Raw genomic sequence first — 17,313 nt, forward strand, 5'->3', positions numbered from 1 at the left:
CCTTCCCTTGAACTTTTGCTGTCAAATAATTGCAATTGAGGAACAAGGAAGAGAAGTAAAACTGCCAAAGGCATGTGTGACCTTAGGCAGAAGCCAGCCCAACACAGGAGCCCCATCCACAGCCTGGAGGTTCCCGGAGCACTGAGCACCACAGGCTGATGCCTTGAGTAGCCGATCACTTCCCCTTGAGACACCTTAACTTCTGTGCTCTGCCTGCTCCATTTCTGAGTTTGTGTCATTCACGTTGGGGCAAAAGAGTGTCTGTATCCCTTCATTGCTGTCCCTGGACAGTCCTAAGGCCCCAGGCCTGCCTATCTCCCTACCCATCTAGCCCCTGATCTGCCATGCCCTCCCTTCTTAAATCAGGAAGAAGGTTGAGCTGCCCAGCCCCCTTCTTCCTTAGATTGTTTTTTCTGGGGCTGGGGCTGGGGCTGGGGTTGGCTGATGGGTGGCCCACACCTGCTCCTACAAGGCTGGGCCACAGTGGGGGACATGGTTACAAAGGGCAGATAGGCTTGGCTACAACCCCAGGAGTTCTAGGTTCTCAGGTGACAGGGACCCACCTGGAGAAGGTGGGAGCCATGCCACAGCAGGGGTACTACAGTCTCTGGTTCTGTGGCATCTTCACCCTGCAGGGCAGGATAGGCAGAAGGCAAGGCTTATGTGTGGAGTTTGACCTGTTGTACTCCCACAGCACAACTACAGCCCCTGGAATGGGGCCCCCACCTGTCTCCTCTGTCTTGCCCCTCCTGAGTGATACTAGTGTGGCTTTCTGTTCCTCAGGAAGTCGGAGGGTCCCCACCCACAAGTTACTTCCCCCTCCAAGAACTACATTACTCCAGCTGACCACCGAGGGCTCCAGAACTCTTGACTGGGAACGGACCTTGGCTTCCCTGTGTGGAGGAGGAGGAGGCAGAGTCGGGGGATAGGTCCAAGATGGTTATTTAAACCCCACCGTAACCCCATTAATTTGGTGCACTATTACGGGGTCCTGGAACAGACAAGGGTACTGGGTCGTCATGGGGGCGGAGTTGCGGTCCCGGCCTGGCTGTGTTGGAGGCTGGGTTGTGGAGGAGTGGTGGGAGGGCGGGGCGGCTCGCCTCAGGTACACCCTGCCCCTCGGCCTGATTGGCGGAGCCCCTTCCTGGGCGGGGCCGGAATGGAGTTCTCGAGGAGCCCTTCGCTGGGACCGGACCGAGCTGAGCCTTCTCTGACCGGAGACCAGACCATGCATGTCATTAGGTTTTGGCTACTGGGTGCGTTTTGGCCACAGGGTGAGTGTTGTGCTACCGGCTCCTGGGGCCCCTAGGGTGGAGCTCCAAGCAGCCTGAGCGCCGGCTTGTTCACGTTCCTCCCTTGAACGTGGAGTGGGGATAGGGGGTGAACTGTAAGAGAAGTCTAGGGCGTTTCCCAGGTGGGTTGATACCCAGCAGGGATAAAGACCGCAGGGGGGCAACTGGATTCACCAACGGGTAAGAAAGGAAACAGAGTTACCTGGGTCGGGGCAGGATTCTCTAGCCATCTGAGTACCTGCCTCTGGCCGGGAGGAACCTAGTGGCTGCTGCCTTGGGAGCTTTTTGGCTTGGGGTGATGTGGTGTCCACCTGGGGCAGGGGCAGCATTCCCTGTTACATCTCACTCCTGGAGATTTAGCAGATAGTGTTCAGGGAGACGCACTTCTTTAAAAGGAATAAAGTTATCTGGGATGAGTGGTTTCCGAAACGACCTACTTTTCCTGAGGGCAGTGTCCCTGCTCAGTTGCTAGACATCAGGAAGTTTCCAGTTCTTGGGACTTGAACTGAGGGGCAGGTAGTGGCTGTTTTGTTCCCCAGTTAGATGTGATCCTGAAACTAGGGATGAAAAGGTGTGAGTTCTTAAGCGCCAGGCAGGCAGAGCTATCCCCACCTCCAACTCCCAGCCCAAGGCCTATGTGCATCCTCCCTGGATAGAGGACATTCAGGTGGATCTGCAGGGTGGCTGGATGGGACAGGGTCTCTGGGCACTTTGACTAGTGTGCCAGGCTCAGTCCACTGCACCTCCTCTACCCTCACAGATTTTTTTTTAGGCAGACAGCCCCCGACCCACCCCTTGGCCCTAGGGGCCAGATCTTTCCCATTGCTAGATCCTGATCCATCTGGTGATCCCTGTGTGCAATCCCATACCAGACATGGAAAGTTGCCCAGGGCAGGAGGAGCCCACCCTGCACCTGCTCACCCCCTCTCTTCTGTAGTGATTGCCCTCAGCAACCCCCTACCCCATGTGGAGCAGTATGAGGTGGTGTGGCCCCAGCACCTGCCTAGACACCGTGCCCGTCGAGCTGTACCCTCCCAAAGGGTAAGTCTCTACTGTCCACCCATGAGACTGGCCCCTTAGAGCCTGTTTCTGTGGACATGGCTGGGTGGGAGTCTGGGGGCTGCCTGCATAGCCTCAGGGTTTATAGGTGGACCCTGAGGGGCTTGTAGCTCACTTGAGCCTGTACGTCTTCCTGGCTTGACTGTTGTTGACTGTTGGTCCCTTCCTCCACTTTCTTACTTCCTCCTGCGCTACCCTGGGCAGAGCCTGGGGCCTCCAGTGTGGGCACTGGGACTTACTGCCCCCTTCCCTCAGGAGCCCAGCCAGCCCAGTCAAGAAATCCCTGGCAGTTTGTGCTGGACCAGGCCACTCCCCAGTTTCACTTGGCAGAGTTATCAACCAAATTCCTCTTGAGTAACGGGATGGTTCACTGTGGGACGTTACGTGTGCAATGACACACCTTCCTGAGCCTGTGAGCTGTGTGGGGATTCCCCTGGGTTAAGAACTGAGAACAGTCCTGTGGGCTGCCCAGGAAGATTCCTGAAAGACCAGTGGATGTGTGTCTACACTGCGTTTCTGTGTGGTGTGAGTGTGAGGTACGCATGGGTGTGTGTTTCCAGGGAGGGGCCCTGTCTTGGCTCTATCCTTGCTCTGGTGTCCAGGGAATCTGCCTCAGGACTCCCCAGACCTATCCACAGCCCTGTACTCTCAGCTCACCCAGTGGGCACACACACATTACTTGAGCATATCCTGTGTGGGATGTAGGACATCCATAGGGACAGGATCATGGAGTTACAGGGAAATGACTCTGTCCCTATAGAGGATGAACACCATCACCAGCTGGGGCAGGGCAGTTAGGCTTGGAGGGGTCTGTGCACTACATTCTCCTCCCTGCCTCCTTTGCTGCCCTAGCTGTGGGGGCTGCCATTCCTGTACTGCTTTCTCCAGGAATGGGCATCAACATAGTTATCTTTATGTGGACAAAGGGAAAAAAAAATTGAGACCTGGATGATGAAGGAGCCTTGTCTCTCTGGCCCACCCAGAAAAAGGGCACCTCCTACCCACTCCAGAACAACGCAGCCTGGCCTCAGCCACCTGTTAGCCTGCCTTTGGCTGAGGGGCCTCGAGGTTAGAGGGAGGAGACCCAGGGAGGTCTTAGGCTGGCCTGGGGCTGGAGGCCACTTACCCAGGATACCTCATCCAGGGCCTATACCCGGAGAAAGTGAGCTACATCCTTGGGACTGGAAATCACACTTTTACTCTACACCTTCGGAAGAACAGGTGAGCACAAGACTGGCCACTCGGGTTGGTCCCTGGCTGAGCCAGCTCTGCAAGGTCTAGTACCTGTATCCTGGACAGCCAGCTCCTGGCCCAGCTTCTCCAGGTGGGAGGCTAGGGTGAAGTGGCCCAGAAAACTCCAGGGATTCTTTTCCAGGGACCTGCTGGGCTCTGGCTACACAGAGACCTACTCAGCTGACAATGGCTCTGAGGTGACAGAGCAGCTGCACGGGCAGGTATGGGGCCGAGGCCAGGGCAGCCCTTCTTGGGTTTGGGGCTCATAGGAGCAGGACCAGTGACTGTTCATGTTTCTTCTGCAGGACCACTGCCTCTACCAGGGCCATGTGGAGGGGCACCAGGGCTCTGCCGCGAGCCTTAGCACCTGCAGTGGTCTCAGGTGTGTGTGTAGACTTTGTCAGAATGTCCCACTTTACAGAAAGGTGAACCTAGAAAGAGAAGAGAGAACTTTGGAACTAGACTTGGAGAAAATGCCTTTCTTCTACTTGTGTGTCAGAATGTGCAAAGGCATTTACTCAGGGCTCCTGTTAGAAGTTACCAGTGCCAAACCCAAGGAATAGGCCCACTCCTACATGCCCTCATGCCTCCTGTGTTCCGGACCTGTGTGTCACCTGGGTGGGTATAAGGGGGTCACTGACTGCAATGTGGAGGGGCCTGTGGACACCAGATTGGAGCCCCTGTCCTCCCAGACAAGTAGGTGAGGATGGGCCAGCAAAACTTGCTGCTCACCTGGCTCTCTCTCAGGGGCTTCTTCCGAGTGGGCTCTGCCATCCATCTGATTGAGCCTCTGGATGGGAGTGGTGAGGAGGGGCGACACGCTATGTACCAGGCTGAACACCTGCAGCAGAAGGTGGGGACCTGTGGCGTCAGTGACACCGATGAGGACAACGTCCTGGAACCTCGAGCATTGGCAGCTTTCTGGCCTCACCACCGGGTGAGCAGCTTCATGCCCCTGTGTGGCCAGTCCCTCCATAGTCTTATTTGCTTGGTTCTGGGTGTTTCTGTGCGCAGCTCCAAAGCCATCCCCATGTGTACCCAGGTGGGTGGGCCTAGCTTAGTGCTGCAGCTGCAAAGATAGCCCTATTCTGTGCTGGAGCTGCCTGGTTGGTTCCTCCCAACACTGTGGGATGGCTGGGCCCAGGACAGGCTGTGGCTAGGAAGGTTGACTGGCCTCTTCTGCAGAAATCACCACTACCCCAAAAGACCCACTTTGTGGAGCTGTATGTGGTCACTGACAGCAAAGAGGTAGGTGGAGGGCACAGGGGTAGAGGGGGCCAGGTGGGCCAGGCTTGGGGTGCAAGGTCCCAGCTTTAGGGTATCGTGTCCCCAGCTCCAGCTCTTTGGGAGCAGAGAGGCCGTGCGCAGGCGGGTGCTGGAAGTGGTGAACCACGTGGACAAGGTAGGACTGCATTCAGCCGGAGGGGTCCCCTTAAGAGCTACCAGGGTCCTCCCTGCCGAGGCTTCCAGGGCCCTTCAGCAGCAGGGGTGCATTTGGACACAGGCAGTACCCTGGCTGCCAGGGCATATGAGCACCTGGAAGAGGCATGGCCATGAGGCTTGGGAGGGTATAGGATAGGGACTGCTTTAGAGCTCTGGGCTGTGCTCAGGGCTTAACCAGGACCCCTAGCAGCAGATGGTACCTCCCCTGCCCACCCATCCTACTCTAGCCAACCTTCTGTGTCCTGGCCTAACTCAGGAAATCCTTGTCTGTAGCTTTATCAGAAACTCAATTTCCGTGTGGTTCTGGTGGGCCTAGAGATCTGGAGCACAGATAAGATCTACATAAGCCACCATGCCAATGTCACACTGGACAACTTCCTTTCATGGAGGGCACGGGCCCTAACGGGACGGCTCACCCACGACAATGTACAGCTTATCACGTAAGAGGATGCACCTACCATTCCCATTGCAGTGGACAGAGCTGAGCCCCAGTTGGTCACACAGCCTCTGTCCAGCCTGGCCTGCGGGGCAGAGTGCCCAGGAGGAGAATTGCAGGGATGAGGAGGGGCTAGGGAATTGAGTCCATGTATTCATGTCATGCTTGTTCTAGGGGCATCGACTTCAGTGGGCCCACTGTCGGACTGGCTAAGGTGTCTGCCCTGTGCTCCTGGCATTCCGGGGCTGTGAACCAGGTGAAGGAAACCCCTGCCTGGATTTGCCATATCTAGCAGGTGGGCAGTTGGGTTTAGAGCCTGAGCTGGATGCATTGGGGCTTCAGCCATCCTGCCAGAAACACAGCTGATTGGCTGTCTCCTCAGAGACAGTGTTAACGCCGGATATTTTGGTTTTAAGATGTTGGCAGAAAGCAGCACCAAGACTGGGTGCTGAGGCAAGTGCAGTGGGCCTGGGTAGACAAGCTGAGGGGCATTCCCACTGATTATAGCCCTCCCCCAGGACCATTCTCAGAACCCCATCGGTGTGGCATCCACCATGGCCCATGAGCTAGGACACAACCTGGGCATGAGCCACGACGAAGCCATCCAAGGATGCTACTGCTCCATGCCACAGGAAAGTGGTGGCTGCATCATGGCGGCCAGCCTTGGGTAAGACTTTGTGGGCAATGGGGGGCAGGAAGGGCAGTGCTGCATGCTGTCCCTAACTACAATACACCCTGCCTCAGCTCCAAGTTCCCCAGGATATTCAGCAGGTGCAGCCAGGCTGACCTGGAGACGTTTTTGGAGAAGCCTGAGGTGGACTGCTTGGCCAATGCCCCTGACCTAGACCGGCTGGTGGGAGGCCCCGTGTGCGGGAACCTGTTTGTGGAGCGTGGGGAACAGTGTGACTGTGGTACGCCCCAGGTGTGTCTCACCCCACCCCTCTCTCTATTGCATCTGTATGGGCTACAACTGCTGCCTTTGCAGTTTAGGGAGACCTCCCAGGCCAGGCACACCATGCATACCATGCACTACAGCACAATGGCCCTTGGGCATTATATATCCTTCCTGTTCTCCTTTGACCTGTAAAGGAAGGGAAAGAAAGGCTGCTGAGCTCCCGGGGGATTCATAGGGGGTGGTTCACCCTGGACTTGGCACTGGCCCCGGGTGCAGCTGCTCAGGCTGTTTTCTAACAGGACTGTCGGAACCCCTGCTGCAATGCCACTACCTGCCAGCTGGCTGAAGGGGCTAAGTGCGCACATGGCGAGTGCTGCCATGAGTGCAAGGTAAGCCAGGCCTGCCCAGGAGAGTCCTAGGCAGTGAGATGGGCCAGAGAGGCCACAGAGAGCAGTGCCTGGGCCGATCGCATGGTGACTTTCTCTTTGGGGCCAGGTGAAGCCAGCTGGTGAGCTCTGCCGGCAAGCAAAGGATGGATGTGACATGGAGGAGTTCTGTGATGGCCAGCAGCCGATGTGCCCTGAGGACGCCTTCCAGGAGAACGGGACACCCTGCCCAGGGGGCTACTGCTTTGATGGGAACTGCCCCACCATGGCCCATCGGTGCAGGGATTTGTGGGGACTGGGTGAGGCAGGCATAAACATGAGACACGGGGCCAGCTGGTGGGGGTGGCCATGGCCTCAGCCTAGCTAATGTGCTATGGCCCTGCAGGTGCACAGCCTGCCACAGACACCTGCTTCAAAGCCAGCCTCTCACCAGGTTGCAGTGGCACTGTCTCCTTTGACAAGCACAGGTAAGTGTCCCAAGACCAAACTGCCCTGGACCCAGGACATATTATGTCCCTAGAGGTAGGGCTAGTCCAGAAGGCCCTCCCCACAGAGGAGTCTGACTCTGGCTTTCTGGTGGTCTAGCCTGCCCTCTAGGACCCCAGCTTGAGCATGTCCTCCTTGTGGAAGGAAGGGAAGGAGTGTCCTGGGCCCTTCTCCTACAGTGAACGTGCCCAGTATAGCTGGGACCACAGCCCTCTTCTTTCTACAGCCCCAATAGATGTGGTGTCCTGTACTGCACAGGGGGACAGAAGCCCAGGGAACGTTCCTCCTGCACCTTTAACTCCCACCGGGGCCTTTGCCAAGCTCTCCAAGTGGACAGCAACATTGCTGCCTACGAGCTGGTGCTTGAGGGCACCAAATGCGATGAAGGGAAGGTAAGCTAATCTGGGCAGCCAGGGCTTCAGGAAGTTCCCCAACCTAGTGTCCTGCCAGAGGTGTGTAGATGAAGTCCTCTGTATACTTTCAGTTAAAATTGAGAAAGTGGACATGGGAAGTCATCTATTCCCAGTTAATAGTTTGGATACCACTGTACTGCAACACCCCTTTGGACCCCCAGAGGAGCTGGGTCAGTCAGCCCAGCTCTGCCCTCATGGCCAGGGCCTGCTAGCAGGTGGTCAAGAGCATGGTTATCCTGGACGTTGCCCTACCCTGAGATTGCCCATTGGGTTTTGAGGCCAGTGGGATGGGGATGGGAGGTCCAGACCAGCTAAGAGACCCCCTGTGCCCTCCAGGTTTGTTGGAAGGGGCAGTGCCAGGACCTCCAGATCTACAGATCCAAGAACTGTTCTGCCAAGTGCCACAACCGTGGTGTAAGTATGGCCTCGAGGGATGGTGTACCCCTGCCTTGTTCCCTCAGAGCTGAGGCTACCGCTCTTGCTTTTGTGTCTGGTGGAGGCCACTGGCAATGATAGCTCTGGATGTAGAAGCAGAGGCTCACACCAGCCAATCATGTCATGGCAGTAGGGGTCTCTACAGGGACCCCTTGGGCCAGAGGCTGGGTAGATATCCCCTGGAGATGAAGCCTGTGATTACTGGGCAGTATGATCACCGGGGAGAACCCAGGGCTGCCACTCAAGAATGAGCAGGGCGGGGGCCTTGTGCTGCAAGTGTAGCCCATTATCCTCCGGGTGCCTGTCCCTGAGATCTGGCCATCCCTCCAGGTATGCAACCACAAGAGTGAGTGTCACTGCCACACAGGCTGGGCCCCTCCTCACTGTGCAGAGCTGCTGGTAGATGTGTACAAAGGTAGGTAGGCCTAGCCATCCTGGGCCTTGTAAGACCTGAAGTGCCTATTTTGTAGGGCCATGATGGGTCCAGGTCCAAGTTCAGAGCCCATGCCTGGCACACATGACAGCTGGTCTACAGGGGATAGGAGGCAGCCCATATCCCTACCTCGTGGAGATGATTGAGGAGAGTGCCCAGCCAGATTGAGATTGGTGGTCGTCAGCTCAGGTCCTCAGTCCCTTTATGGCCCAGGAACCCAGGGTCACCAACTCCCACAGTGTCTTCCTCCCCACTGGCCCTTGTCCATGTGGCTGTCCACAGCACTACAGCTTCAAGGGCCTGGCCTGGCTATATATCCATGACCCTGTGAGTCAGAGGCCCCTCTCCATCACACCCTCCAACTCATTTCTGAAGAGCAGGGAGCTCTGGTGTAATGTACTGGGTCCTCCTCTGGGGTATCCTCAGGCCTTTGACCATGTGTGGGGCAAGAGCCCCCAGGGAGGGGCAAAGGGGATGGCCCAGGGGGACAAGACAGATTCATTTCTGAAGGGCCAATCTCATTTCCCTGCTCAGCTAGCACCCAGCCCCAGCTGATGTGCAGCTATATGTCCCACAGAATCTGGGAGCCTTCCGAATGGCGTGTTGGTGGTCTTGGTACTCCTGGCAGTTGGGGTGGTCATTGTGGCAGGTGTCATTATCCACTGCAAGATGTGGCGCCATGTTCAAAAAAGGTGAGGATGTATTGGTTTTGACACATCTGTGTATGGGATGCACACCTTCCTGTGCTGTTGGGAAATGGTCTTTGCCACTGTTTGAAGAAGAAAACCCACTGTTTTGTGCATCTGACCCATGTGGAGAGACTAAGCAACTTGAGCTTCCCAGGTATTGATTGGCCAGGGCTAGAGGCTCAGAGTTTTCTGGGATCCACTGGGTTCCAATTACAGAGGCTAAAACAGGAACCCCAGAGTCCATGGCCCAGACACTGACTACATCATCGCCTCTTTTCTCCAGGAGCTCAACAACCAAGACCACCATGGGGCTCTCCAACCCACTGTTCCATGAGGGCGGTACCAGTTTGCCAGCCAAGGGCAAGACTCCAGGTCCCCCGGAGCTGATTTCTACCATTCAACCTAGCCAGTTCCCTAAGCCAACAGTGACCCCAAAGAGGCCACCCCCAGCTGTAAGCATTGTCCCCTGACAGGTTCATGGGGCTGTAATAATAGGGTCCTTAGGGCCCCTATTCTCCTTCCCCAGGATGTGGCCCAAACCCTTTTTGTAAATTAAGCTGTGTGCCCTGCAGTGGCCTGGTTCCTAGTACAGCTGCTATGGGCATCGCATGATGGGGACTGAGAGTTAAGAGCTGCTTCTGGGAAACCACATTTGGAGTATGAACTTGACTGTAGCTCTGAAGGTTCTCAGCCTATGGCTCTGAAAGGAAGATACCCTTGCCATCCTCCCAGCTCTGGAATATGTGCCCACCTGGCTGAGGGAAAGCAGTGGTCATATGTCTGGGCTTGGGTCTTACCAAGTGCCCAATCCGAAGGGTTTCATTTTCCACCTTGGTGTGGGTGGTACACAAACCTTAAGCCCTTCACTAGGGTTGGTTGGGGGGGTTGGGGGGTATGGGACAGGGCTGTGGGAGCCTTAGCCCAGGCTCATGGGCCTAGACTGAGAGCCTTTTCCCCTGCAGCCTCCAGCCACCATGTCTAGTCCACCCCTCCCACTTCCTGTCTACACCCAGCAGGCATCAGACCAGGTGAGCAGCCTTTGGTGGAATGGCCAGATGTTCTTCAGCCAGGGTCCTGAAGGCTAGATTCCATGGGCCAGGGTCCAGGGAAGCTGCCACTCCACAGAAAAGATGGGTTAGGTTGGCCTTTCTAGGACATCACACTAAACTATAAATTCAGAAAGGTTGTGGGAGGGTAAAGGCACAGTGGGTTCTTCAGACCTGGGGTAAGGCAAGGCTGGTCTATAGGGTCCTGACTCTTTGTCCTCCATCAGCTGAGACCTGCTCCTCCCACCAAGCCTCTCCCAAAGCTGAAGCCCAAGCAGGTAAGAAAACTCAGCCCTGAGGCTACCCTCCTGCAGGCCTGCAGGCATACACAGGGACAGCCACTACCCCTCCCAGTCTTGTGATGGTGAAGTTTCTCTTGGGGATGAGTCTTTGGAGATCTGAAAAGGTCTCAGTGTGACTCACTGGAGCCTTGCAAGCCAAGGTTAATTCCCAGGCCTCTTCCTCTTCCTTTGCAGTGTTGGGGTCCTGCCCTCAGCATGAACTCCCCACACCCTTGGCTCCCCACCCCCAGATTCCTATATCTCAACCCCAAATTTTCTCCCTCACAGGAAAGGGTGGCCATGGGCTGAACTGGTGTGGAGAAGGACGCGTATGCTCCCACTCATGGTTGGGCAAACTCTAGGCAGCAGGATGGGCCTTGGCTTTAGGGTCTAGCATAAGCCCCAAGGCCCAAGCTCTACAGGTCATCTGTTTTGCTGGGTATCCTCCTGGGCAGACCTTTGTCTACCTCTGTGATGGTCAGGGGAGGGTGGGTAGGGGTGCCACAAAGTGGTGGAACTTGGGAAGTTTCTCTGAAATGGCTTTTGTGGTACCTGAAGAGTGAACATCCATCTCTTTCCCTGCCTTAAGCAGAGAGGTGCTTGTTGATGTTAATTTTAACATTAAACAAATTTTAGATTTATAGAAAAGCTAAAGTCACAGAGTCCCTGCAGCCCTTTCACTCAGACTCCTCTGCATTAGCACATGACAGCCTCAGCCATACTTGCCCTTAATGAACCTGCAGCAGGTCAGGCCTGCCCACCTCTCCTGGGCCCTGAATGGCCTGGTTCACAACTTTGTCCAGTGACCCTCAAATTTGAGTTTGTTTCGTATCATGAGTGGATGGAAGCAATGCATTATTTATTTATTTTTTTGTACCAGGGATCAAACTCAGGTCCTTGCGCTTACAAGGCAGGCAGCAGAACCACTGAGCTAAATCCCCAGCCCAGAGGCAATGTATTTTTGACAGGAATAGTGTGGGAAGTGTCCTTCCAAGGACATGGCCTTCAGATTTTGGTACTTCCTTATTATAGGTTTGTGACACACAGCTTGCTTGTGGTGGTGTCTTTTTGGCTAGTGAACACTTTAGGGGAGTACATAAAGACTCTTTAACTGCTGATGATTTTGGCCTCAAACAATTGTTACTGTGTTGTTTGGCTAATAGGGATGTTCTACTTTTCTCTTTCCCTATTTATCTATTTATTTTTGGTACTGGGGATCATATGTGGGACCTTCTGCTTGTGAGGCAGGCGGTAGCAATAACTGACTGAGCCAAATCCTCGGCCCTATTTCCCTTTGTAATGTTTCATTTTGAACTAAGTAAAACCTATATGAGAGTTGCAAAAATAGCCCTACCAGGAGCCTTGACAGGCAGAATGGAGGCAGGGTAGACATAGATTTCTAGCCAAGGACTCAAACAAACCAGGCAAGAAGGAAGATTTGGGCGCACAGTGCAGCCAAACTGGCGTGACTGTGGGAGGGAAATGCCTCCCTGAGTTGCTGGAGCCTACCAATGCTCTGTCTATCCAGGCATCCCATGCAGCCTGGGAGCCCACCCTGGGAAAGACGAGATGGAAAACAAATCCTTGACTCTTGAGCTTCTAAGAAAGACCCACATTCTGGCATGTTAAGCGTCTTTTCCCCTATAATCTCAATACTCTGGAAACCTGAGGCAGGAGGATCTAAGTTCAGGCCCAGCCTGGAAAACTTAGTGACTTAGTGTGACCTCATCTCAAAAATTTAAAAAGGGTGAGAACGTAGCTCAGTGTGAATGTGATAGTTTACAAACAAAAAAAAAATTAAGATAATGGTTGATTTTTGAAACAGGGTCTCGTTATGTAGTTCAGGCCGGCCTCAAACTCACAGTGATTCTCCTGCCTCAGCTTCCTGAGTGCTAGGATTATAGGCATGAGCCACCATGCTCTGTTCAGGATAGTGCATCTGGGGGAGGGTACAGGTGAGGCTGTGAGATGGGATTGGGCATTCAGTCAGCTAAGAAGGGGAAGCTTTTCCAAGTTGGTACTTTGTTGTTTTTTGAGACAAGGTCTTGCTCTGTAGTCCAGAGTGGCCTTAAACTCACTTTGAAGCCCAGTTTGGCCTCAAACTCATGGTGATCCTCCTGCCTCAGCCTCCCGAGTGCTGGGATCACAGGCGTGCACAACCATATCTGGTTTGTCCTTCAGGTTGGGTCAGTCTTGGAGGGTTTTTCTGCAGAGAGCTGTAGAGAGCTGTTTTTCTGTAGAAGGCAGGAACCTTCAGTCTGGCTGGAGCAGTGCAGAGAGCCTTGAGGAGTCAAAGTCCTGGACAGGGCCTGGCCACCTAGGTAGTGCTCTCCTTCAGCCATGTATGCTCCCTCCCAGGTTGTCAAGCCAAGCTGTGCACTGCCAGTGCCACCAGTCAAGCCTTGGGCTGAAGGGATCACACCAGGAAGGACTCAGGTGAGCCCCTCTCTTACAAACTTGGGTGGGGTCTGCCTATGCAGGGGCTACCACATTGGGATGCCTGTAGTACTGCCCTGGAGTGTGTGTGAGATGATTTCTTCAGATCATTGGCAGGTAAACTTTGGTGAGTGTCTGAAGAAAAGCAAGGAAATCTTATCAGTCATAGGTTTATTTTAATCTCTCCTTTACAACTGGTCATGGGACTTTTCAGTGATTGTTACTTCCACTATCAATTTTACCTTTTTTCTCTATTAGGTAAATAATAAAATCTACAGTGCTAGCTGTTAATATTGTGGCCATCACAGCTATAATCATTGTAGGGATAGGGCCATCTTATTATTGGGTAAACTAAGAATCTAAATATTAAGAAATGTAAATGGGAATATTCAGGTGTGCCCTTTGTAGTAGATGATGTTTAACACCAATTCTCTTTTCCTCCTCCAAGGGACTTGATGGTACAAAGGTTGCCCTGAAGCCCCCGGTCCTGAGGAGGTGATTGGGCAGAGTGCCGCAGGACGCCATCTGTGAGCCCAGGGAAGTATGGAGGAGCCCCAGCAGGACAGTGCTCCTGTGGCCACGCTCCTCAGCCTCCCAGGGTCAACAACAGAACCTCTCAGCTCAGGACTCAGGGCTGGACCCTCAGTTGCTCTTCTGACCACAGGGCTGCATCAGACAGACGCTCTTGCTGTTGGGCTGGGCCAGGCCCACTGCTCAAGACCAGACCCTTCTCACCTGCATTGGCTGCGCTCAGCCTGCTATGTCTGCAGTGGCGAGGTTGAGATGGGAGGACACCAGGAGTGTGTGTGGAGACTGCTGTCCAGACAGCTACTGCCCCCGTGTGCTCAGGAGATCCAGAGCGCTTTTCCCAGCCACCGCTGCACCTGTTCTCTGGCTTGGCCATCACCCCATGACCCCTCCAAGATCAGGACAGCTCAAGTGGTTTCCTGTAAAGAGGGTGCCGATAAGTGGATTGTACCTGCATTGGCTCCGACCAAGCCCATGATTTAAGAAGGAATGTCTACTTTTCGGGAATCACTGTCTTTTCGGGGGGCCGAGCAAATGGCTATTTGGTCTGGAAACCTCAGGGATGAAATCCATTAATAAAGCTTATATTTTATCAATAAACTATGGACCATGTTCTAAAGGGCAGGAGGTGTTTTATTATATCAATCAATCTTTTCCTTTCCTTTCTCCGTGGATTTTAGCAAGCAACCCCCTCTTTAATTAAACATGTCCGTCCACTGACAAGCAGGAGGACCAATCACACCCAAAAAGCTGCCTGCCAGGCACTTTGCAATCCTTGTCCTGCCCCTGTAGTTCTATCTCCCATTGGTCACGCACCGCGCACCGCCCCTTCCGCTCCGTCTCCCCGCAACGGCCTAAGCTTTTTGCCATGCAAGGCGCCTCTGGGCTCAGCTCCGCAGCTCGCTCGCAGCCCATGCTGCTCGGCCTGTGCACCTGGCTGGACAGACTCCCGCTCAGTCGCCCCAAGCGGCACCTGGCTCGGGATTTCAGCGACGGCGGTGCGAGAAGGGCCAGTTCCAGGGGAGGGCACCTGGGAGGGGTGGCTGCGTGAATGGAGGGAGAAGCAGCGGGGCGCTGGGCGACGAGGGCTCAGGGAGTGAGGGGCCCTCTTAGGTCCAGCCCCACTGCCTGGGGAGGGTATAGGACTTGGCCCCACCCGACGTCTAAGTGCAGAGGGAGAGTCTTAGCTGGACAGGACAGGCTCACCCTCCCCTCCCACAGTGCTGGTAGCGGAGATTGTGAAGCACTTCCATCCACGCCTTGTGGACCTGCACAACTACAGCCCTGCCTGCAACACGGACCAGAAGCTCAGCAACTGGAGCCTTCTCAACAGGCAAGGTTGGGGATCTGTCCGCATAGGCCTGTTCCCTGAGCCTCTCGCTCGTTTAACAGAGGGAGCCAGGCTTTATTCCAACACAGAAGCCTCACTGTGGATGGGTTCCTTCCTTTTTGGAGTGAGTCTCTGTAGTGAGAAGACAAATAACGACATATAAAGTGCCATGTCTGATAAATGATATCAGAGCAACCAGACAGAATAGGGCAGACAGGTCAGATGTAGGGGAACCAGAGAGGGCCCTGAGGAGTCAGGAGAGTGACGCAGAGAAGGGGAGAGTGAACTGAACTCTGGGGAGCTACATCGGGGAGTCCCAGAGCCCTCAGTGTGGGTCCAAGGATCCTGAAGGCCACACTGAGTACAGGCCTTCCAACCTAGGTGGGATCGGAAGCACTGCACGACTGAGGCCTGGGCAAAGCTGATGGGGCTTGCATTTCAGAGGCTGGGAGCGGAAAGGGGCATGGAGGGATGTGGAGGCAGGGTTGAGAGGGCGTAACTACAGTCAGCTGTTGGCCTTGATGGTAGTCAGAAGAGGTCAGACTCTAGGTACTTTGGACGTGGACCAGCAGGGCTTCTCCCAGACCAAGGGGCAGCTCTCTGACAGACGAGGTCTGCTGCAGAGTCCTTGAGACACTTGGCTTGATGGTTTGGGGCACTGATCTTTCTGTGATCCTCTGATGGGACACTGAAATGAGAAGGCCTCTCAGGTACAGGGAAAGAGGGTCCTAATCTGAGGAAAGTGAACACTGTCCTGTGGACCAACGACGCTGCCCAGGGCCTCACCATTGGGGGCACTGCTCTGAGGGTGTACCTCTGCTTCCTTTGCAGGAAAGTCTTTCACAAGCTGCACTTCTGTGTCTCCGAGGCAGATATCCGCAAGGTGGTGGCCAACGTGCCTGGAGCCATCGAGCCCATCCTTTGTGCACTGAGAGAGAAGGTGGAGCCTGGCACTGTTCATGCAGTCTCACCTAGTACAGCTGTACGTGTCTGTGCAAATTACTATAGCTTAGAATCTGCTGCATTAGTGCCCTTTGTACACAGTCAGATCATCTGCCTATGAGAAAATAAAACAGGGAATCAATGGTAATAAAGCCCCCGCTTCCCAAAGCCTTGCAGTCCAGAATGCATACATGTCCATGCTCAAATCCCTGAATGTACTGCTGGCCAGGCCTCCCCAGGATCTTGCCCCTTCCCAGCCTCACCTGCCTGTCTCAGGCCATGAAAACTCTTTGGATTTGCTCCTTCTTAGTCTGCAGCCCCAAGTATTAACCTTGGCCCTGCCCCACCTTCTGCAGTTTGCTTGGCCACCCTCGCCCCCACAGTGAGGGGGAACTGCGGACAGACATGTTTATTCCCATTATATCTCACTTCCCAACCTTTAACATCTGCAGGATCCAGGACCCTACAGAGTGGCTGCTGACCAACCTTGGGTGGAGGTGTCCACCCACACCTATACCGGTAGGATCCAAACCCATGGGTCAGCCTGCCAGAGCCCCTTTAGGCTGTCTGTGAGGGGCATCACCGCATTACACATGACTAGACATATGACAAAGGAGAGCAGGTGTGTTCACGTGCACACAGGGCGCAGAGGCCTAGCCAGCCTCTGAGGAAGGTAGATGGGTTCTCTGTCTATACCAATACTCAGCAGTGTCTCACTGTATCTTTATGTCTCCAAATAGAGACACTGTTCAGAGTATCCAGGGCTGTGTTAAGGGGCCCTGATATCTGCCTGGGACCAAACAGGTATATGGTGACATCTGAATCCACTCAACCTATGCAGGCCAACCCCCACCCCAAACCCACACATGCTGCTGCCAGATAGGTGCCTCTTAGAGGCAGAGCCCTGAGCTTACGGTGTCTGTTTATCACACAGGCCTGCCAGATTCCCCGGATCCCTCCAGTGTGAAGACTCTTCACAACCAGAAATCTTTGCAGATGGACTGCTCTGCTTTAGGATGGTGGGCCGTCTGTCAGTTCTTCCTTCGCCCATAGTTCCCATTCTCCACCTTCTAGACTAAAGGCTTTTGTTTGTCTTTCAGTGGAGACCCAGCCAAAGGGTCCTGGGAGCACCTAGCCAGGGTCCAGCAGCTGCTGGAGGACAAGGAGCAGGCACTAGCCATTCTGCAACAAATAGTCCAGGTATGGTCCACGTGGTACCCCTTCTGCTTGGATATGCTGTGAGCTACAAAAATGGGGACAGAGAAAAACCCTCTTACTTTCTCCAGCTCTCTTTTAGCACCCTTAGTCCAGTCCTCAGCTAAGCTCCTACAGAGCTAGCTCCAACCTGGTCTGGGATTTGTTGATGGGTAGCACACAAGGTCCTGACCAGGAACTACGTATAGTTTGATTATTTAGAAAAAAGTCTGTGGATGGGCTGGGGATTTAATTCAGTGGCACCATGCCTGCCTCCCAAATACAAGGTCCTGAGTTTGATCCCCAGTACCAAAAAAAAAAAAAAAAGGACAGGAAAGAAAAAAAAAAAAAGTCTG

General features: G+C 54.3%; 2 protein-coding genes across 2 annotated transcripts in view; both read left to right on the forward strand.

Annotated features, from left to right (window-relative positions):
• The first annotated feature begins 1,173 nt into the window (after positions 1–1,173).
• Adam8 (ADAM metallopeptidase domain 8) lies at positions 1,174–14,093 on the forward strand. Its single transcript, XM_010620158.3, has 24 exons — positions 1,174–1,274; positions 2,230–2,333; positions 3,496–3,572; positions 3,727–3,805; positions 3,890–3,966; positions 4,332–4,521; positions 4,770–4,832; positions 4,918–4,986; positions 5,301–5,467; positions 5,638–5,719; positions 5,982–6,130; positions 6,208–6,385; positions 6,658–6,747; positions 6,854–7,043; positions 7,130–7,211; positions 7,457–7,622; positions 7,980–8,057; positions 8,409–8,493; positions 9,089–9,203; positions 9,484–9,652; positions 10,163–10,228; positions 10,474–10,524; positions 12,886–12,963; positions 13,412–14,093. Exons 1-24 carry the CDS (start codon positions 1,229–1,231, stop codon positions 13,460–13,462), a joined length of 2,502 nt encoding a protein of 833 aa, XP_010618460.1. The 5' UTR covers positions 1,174–1,228; the 3' UTR covers positions 13,463–14,093.
• A 218-nt stretch (positions 14,094–14,311) lies between these two features.
• LOC104859517 (sperm flagellar protein 1) overlaps positions 14,312–17,313 on the forward strand; it is a 7,204-nt gene continuing 4,202 nt past the window's right edge. The window contains exons 1-6 of the mRNA XM_010620169.1: positions 14,312–14,489; positions 14,713–14,824; positions 15,653–15,803; positions 16,216–16,282; positions 16,698–16,782; positions 16,864–16,963. Coding sequence (XP_010618471.1) covers positions 14,360–14,489; positions 14,713–14,824; positions 15,653–15,803; positions 16,216–16,282; positions 16,698–16,782; positions 16,864–16,963 — 645 coding nt within the window. The 5' untranslated portion in view covers positions 14,312–14,359. The remainder of the gene's footprint in view (positions 14,490–14,712; positions 14,825–15,652; positions 15,804–16,215; positions 16,283–16,697; positions 16,783–16,863; positions 16,964–17,313) is intronic.

Source organism: Fukomys damarensis, unplaced genomic scaffold (genome assembly GCF_012274545.1).
Source record: "Fukomys damarensis isolate Sample0158 unplaced genomic scaffold, DMR_v1.0_HiC HiC_scaffold_8, whole genome shotgun sequence".
Taxonomy (NCBI): domain Eukaryota; kingdom Metazoa; phylum Chordata; class Mammalia; order Rodentia; family Bathyergidae; genus Fukomys; species Fukomys damarensis.

Coding starts and splice junctions, on each gene's coding strand:
- Adam8 (XM_010620158.3), top strand. CDS start 1,229: ATGCATGTCATTAGGTTTTGGCTACTGGGTGCGTTTTGGCCACAGG. Junction 6,748..6,853: donor AGTGCTGCCATGAGTGCAAG/GTAAGCCAGGCC, acceptor CTTTGGGGCCAG/GTGAAGCCAGCTGGTGAGCT. Junction 9,204..9,483: donor TGGCGCCATGTTCAAAAAAG/GTGAGGATGTAT, acceptor TCTTTTCTCCAG/GAGCTCAACAACCAAGACCA.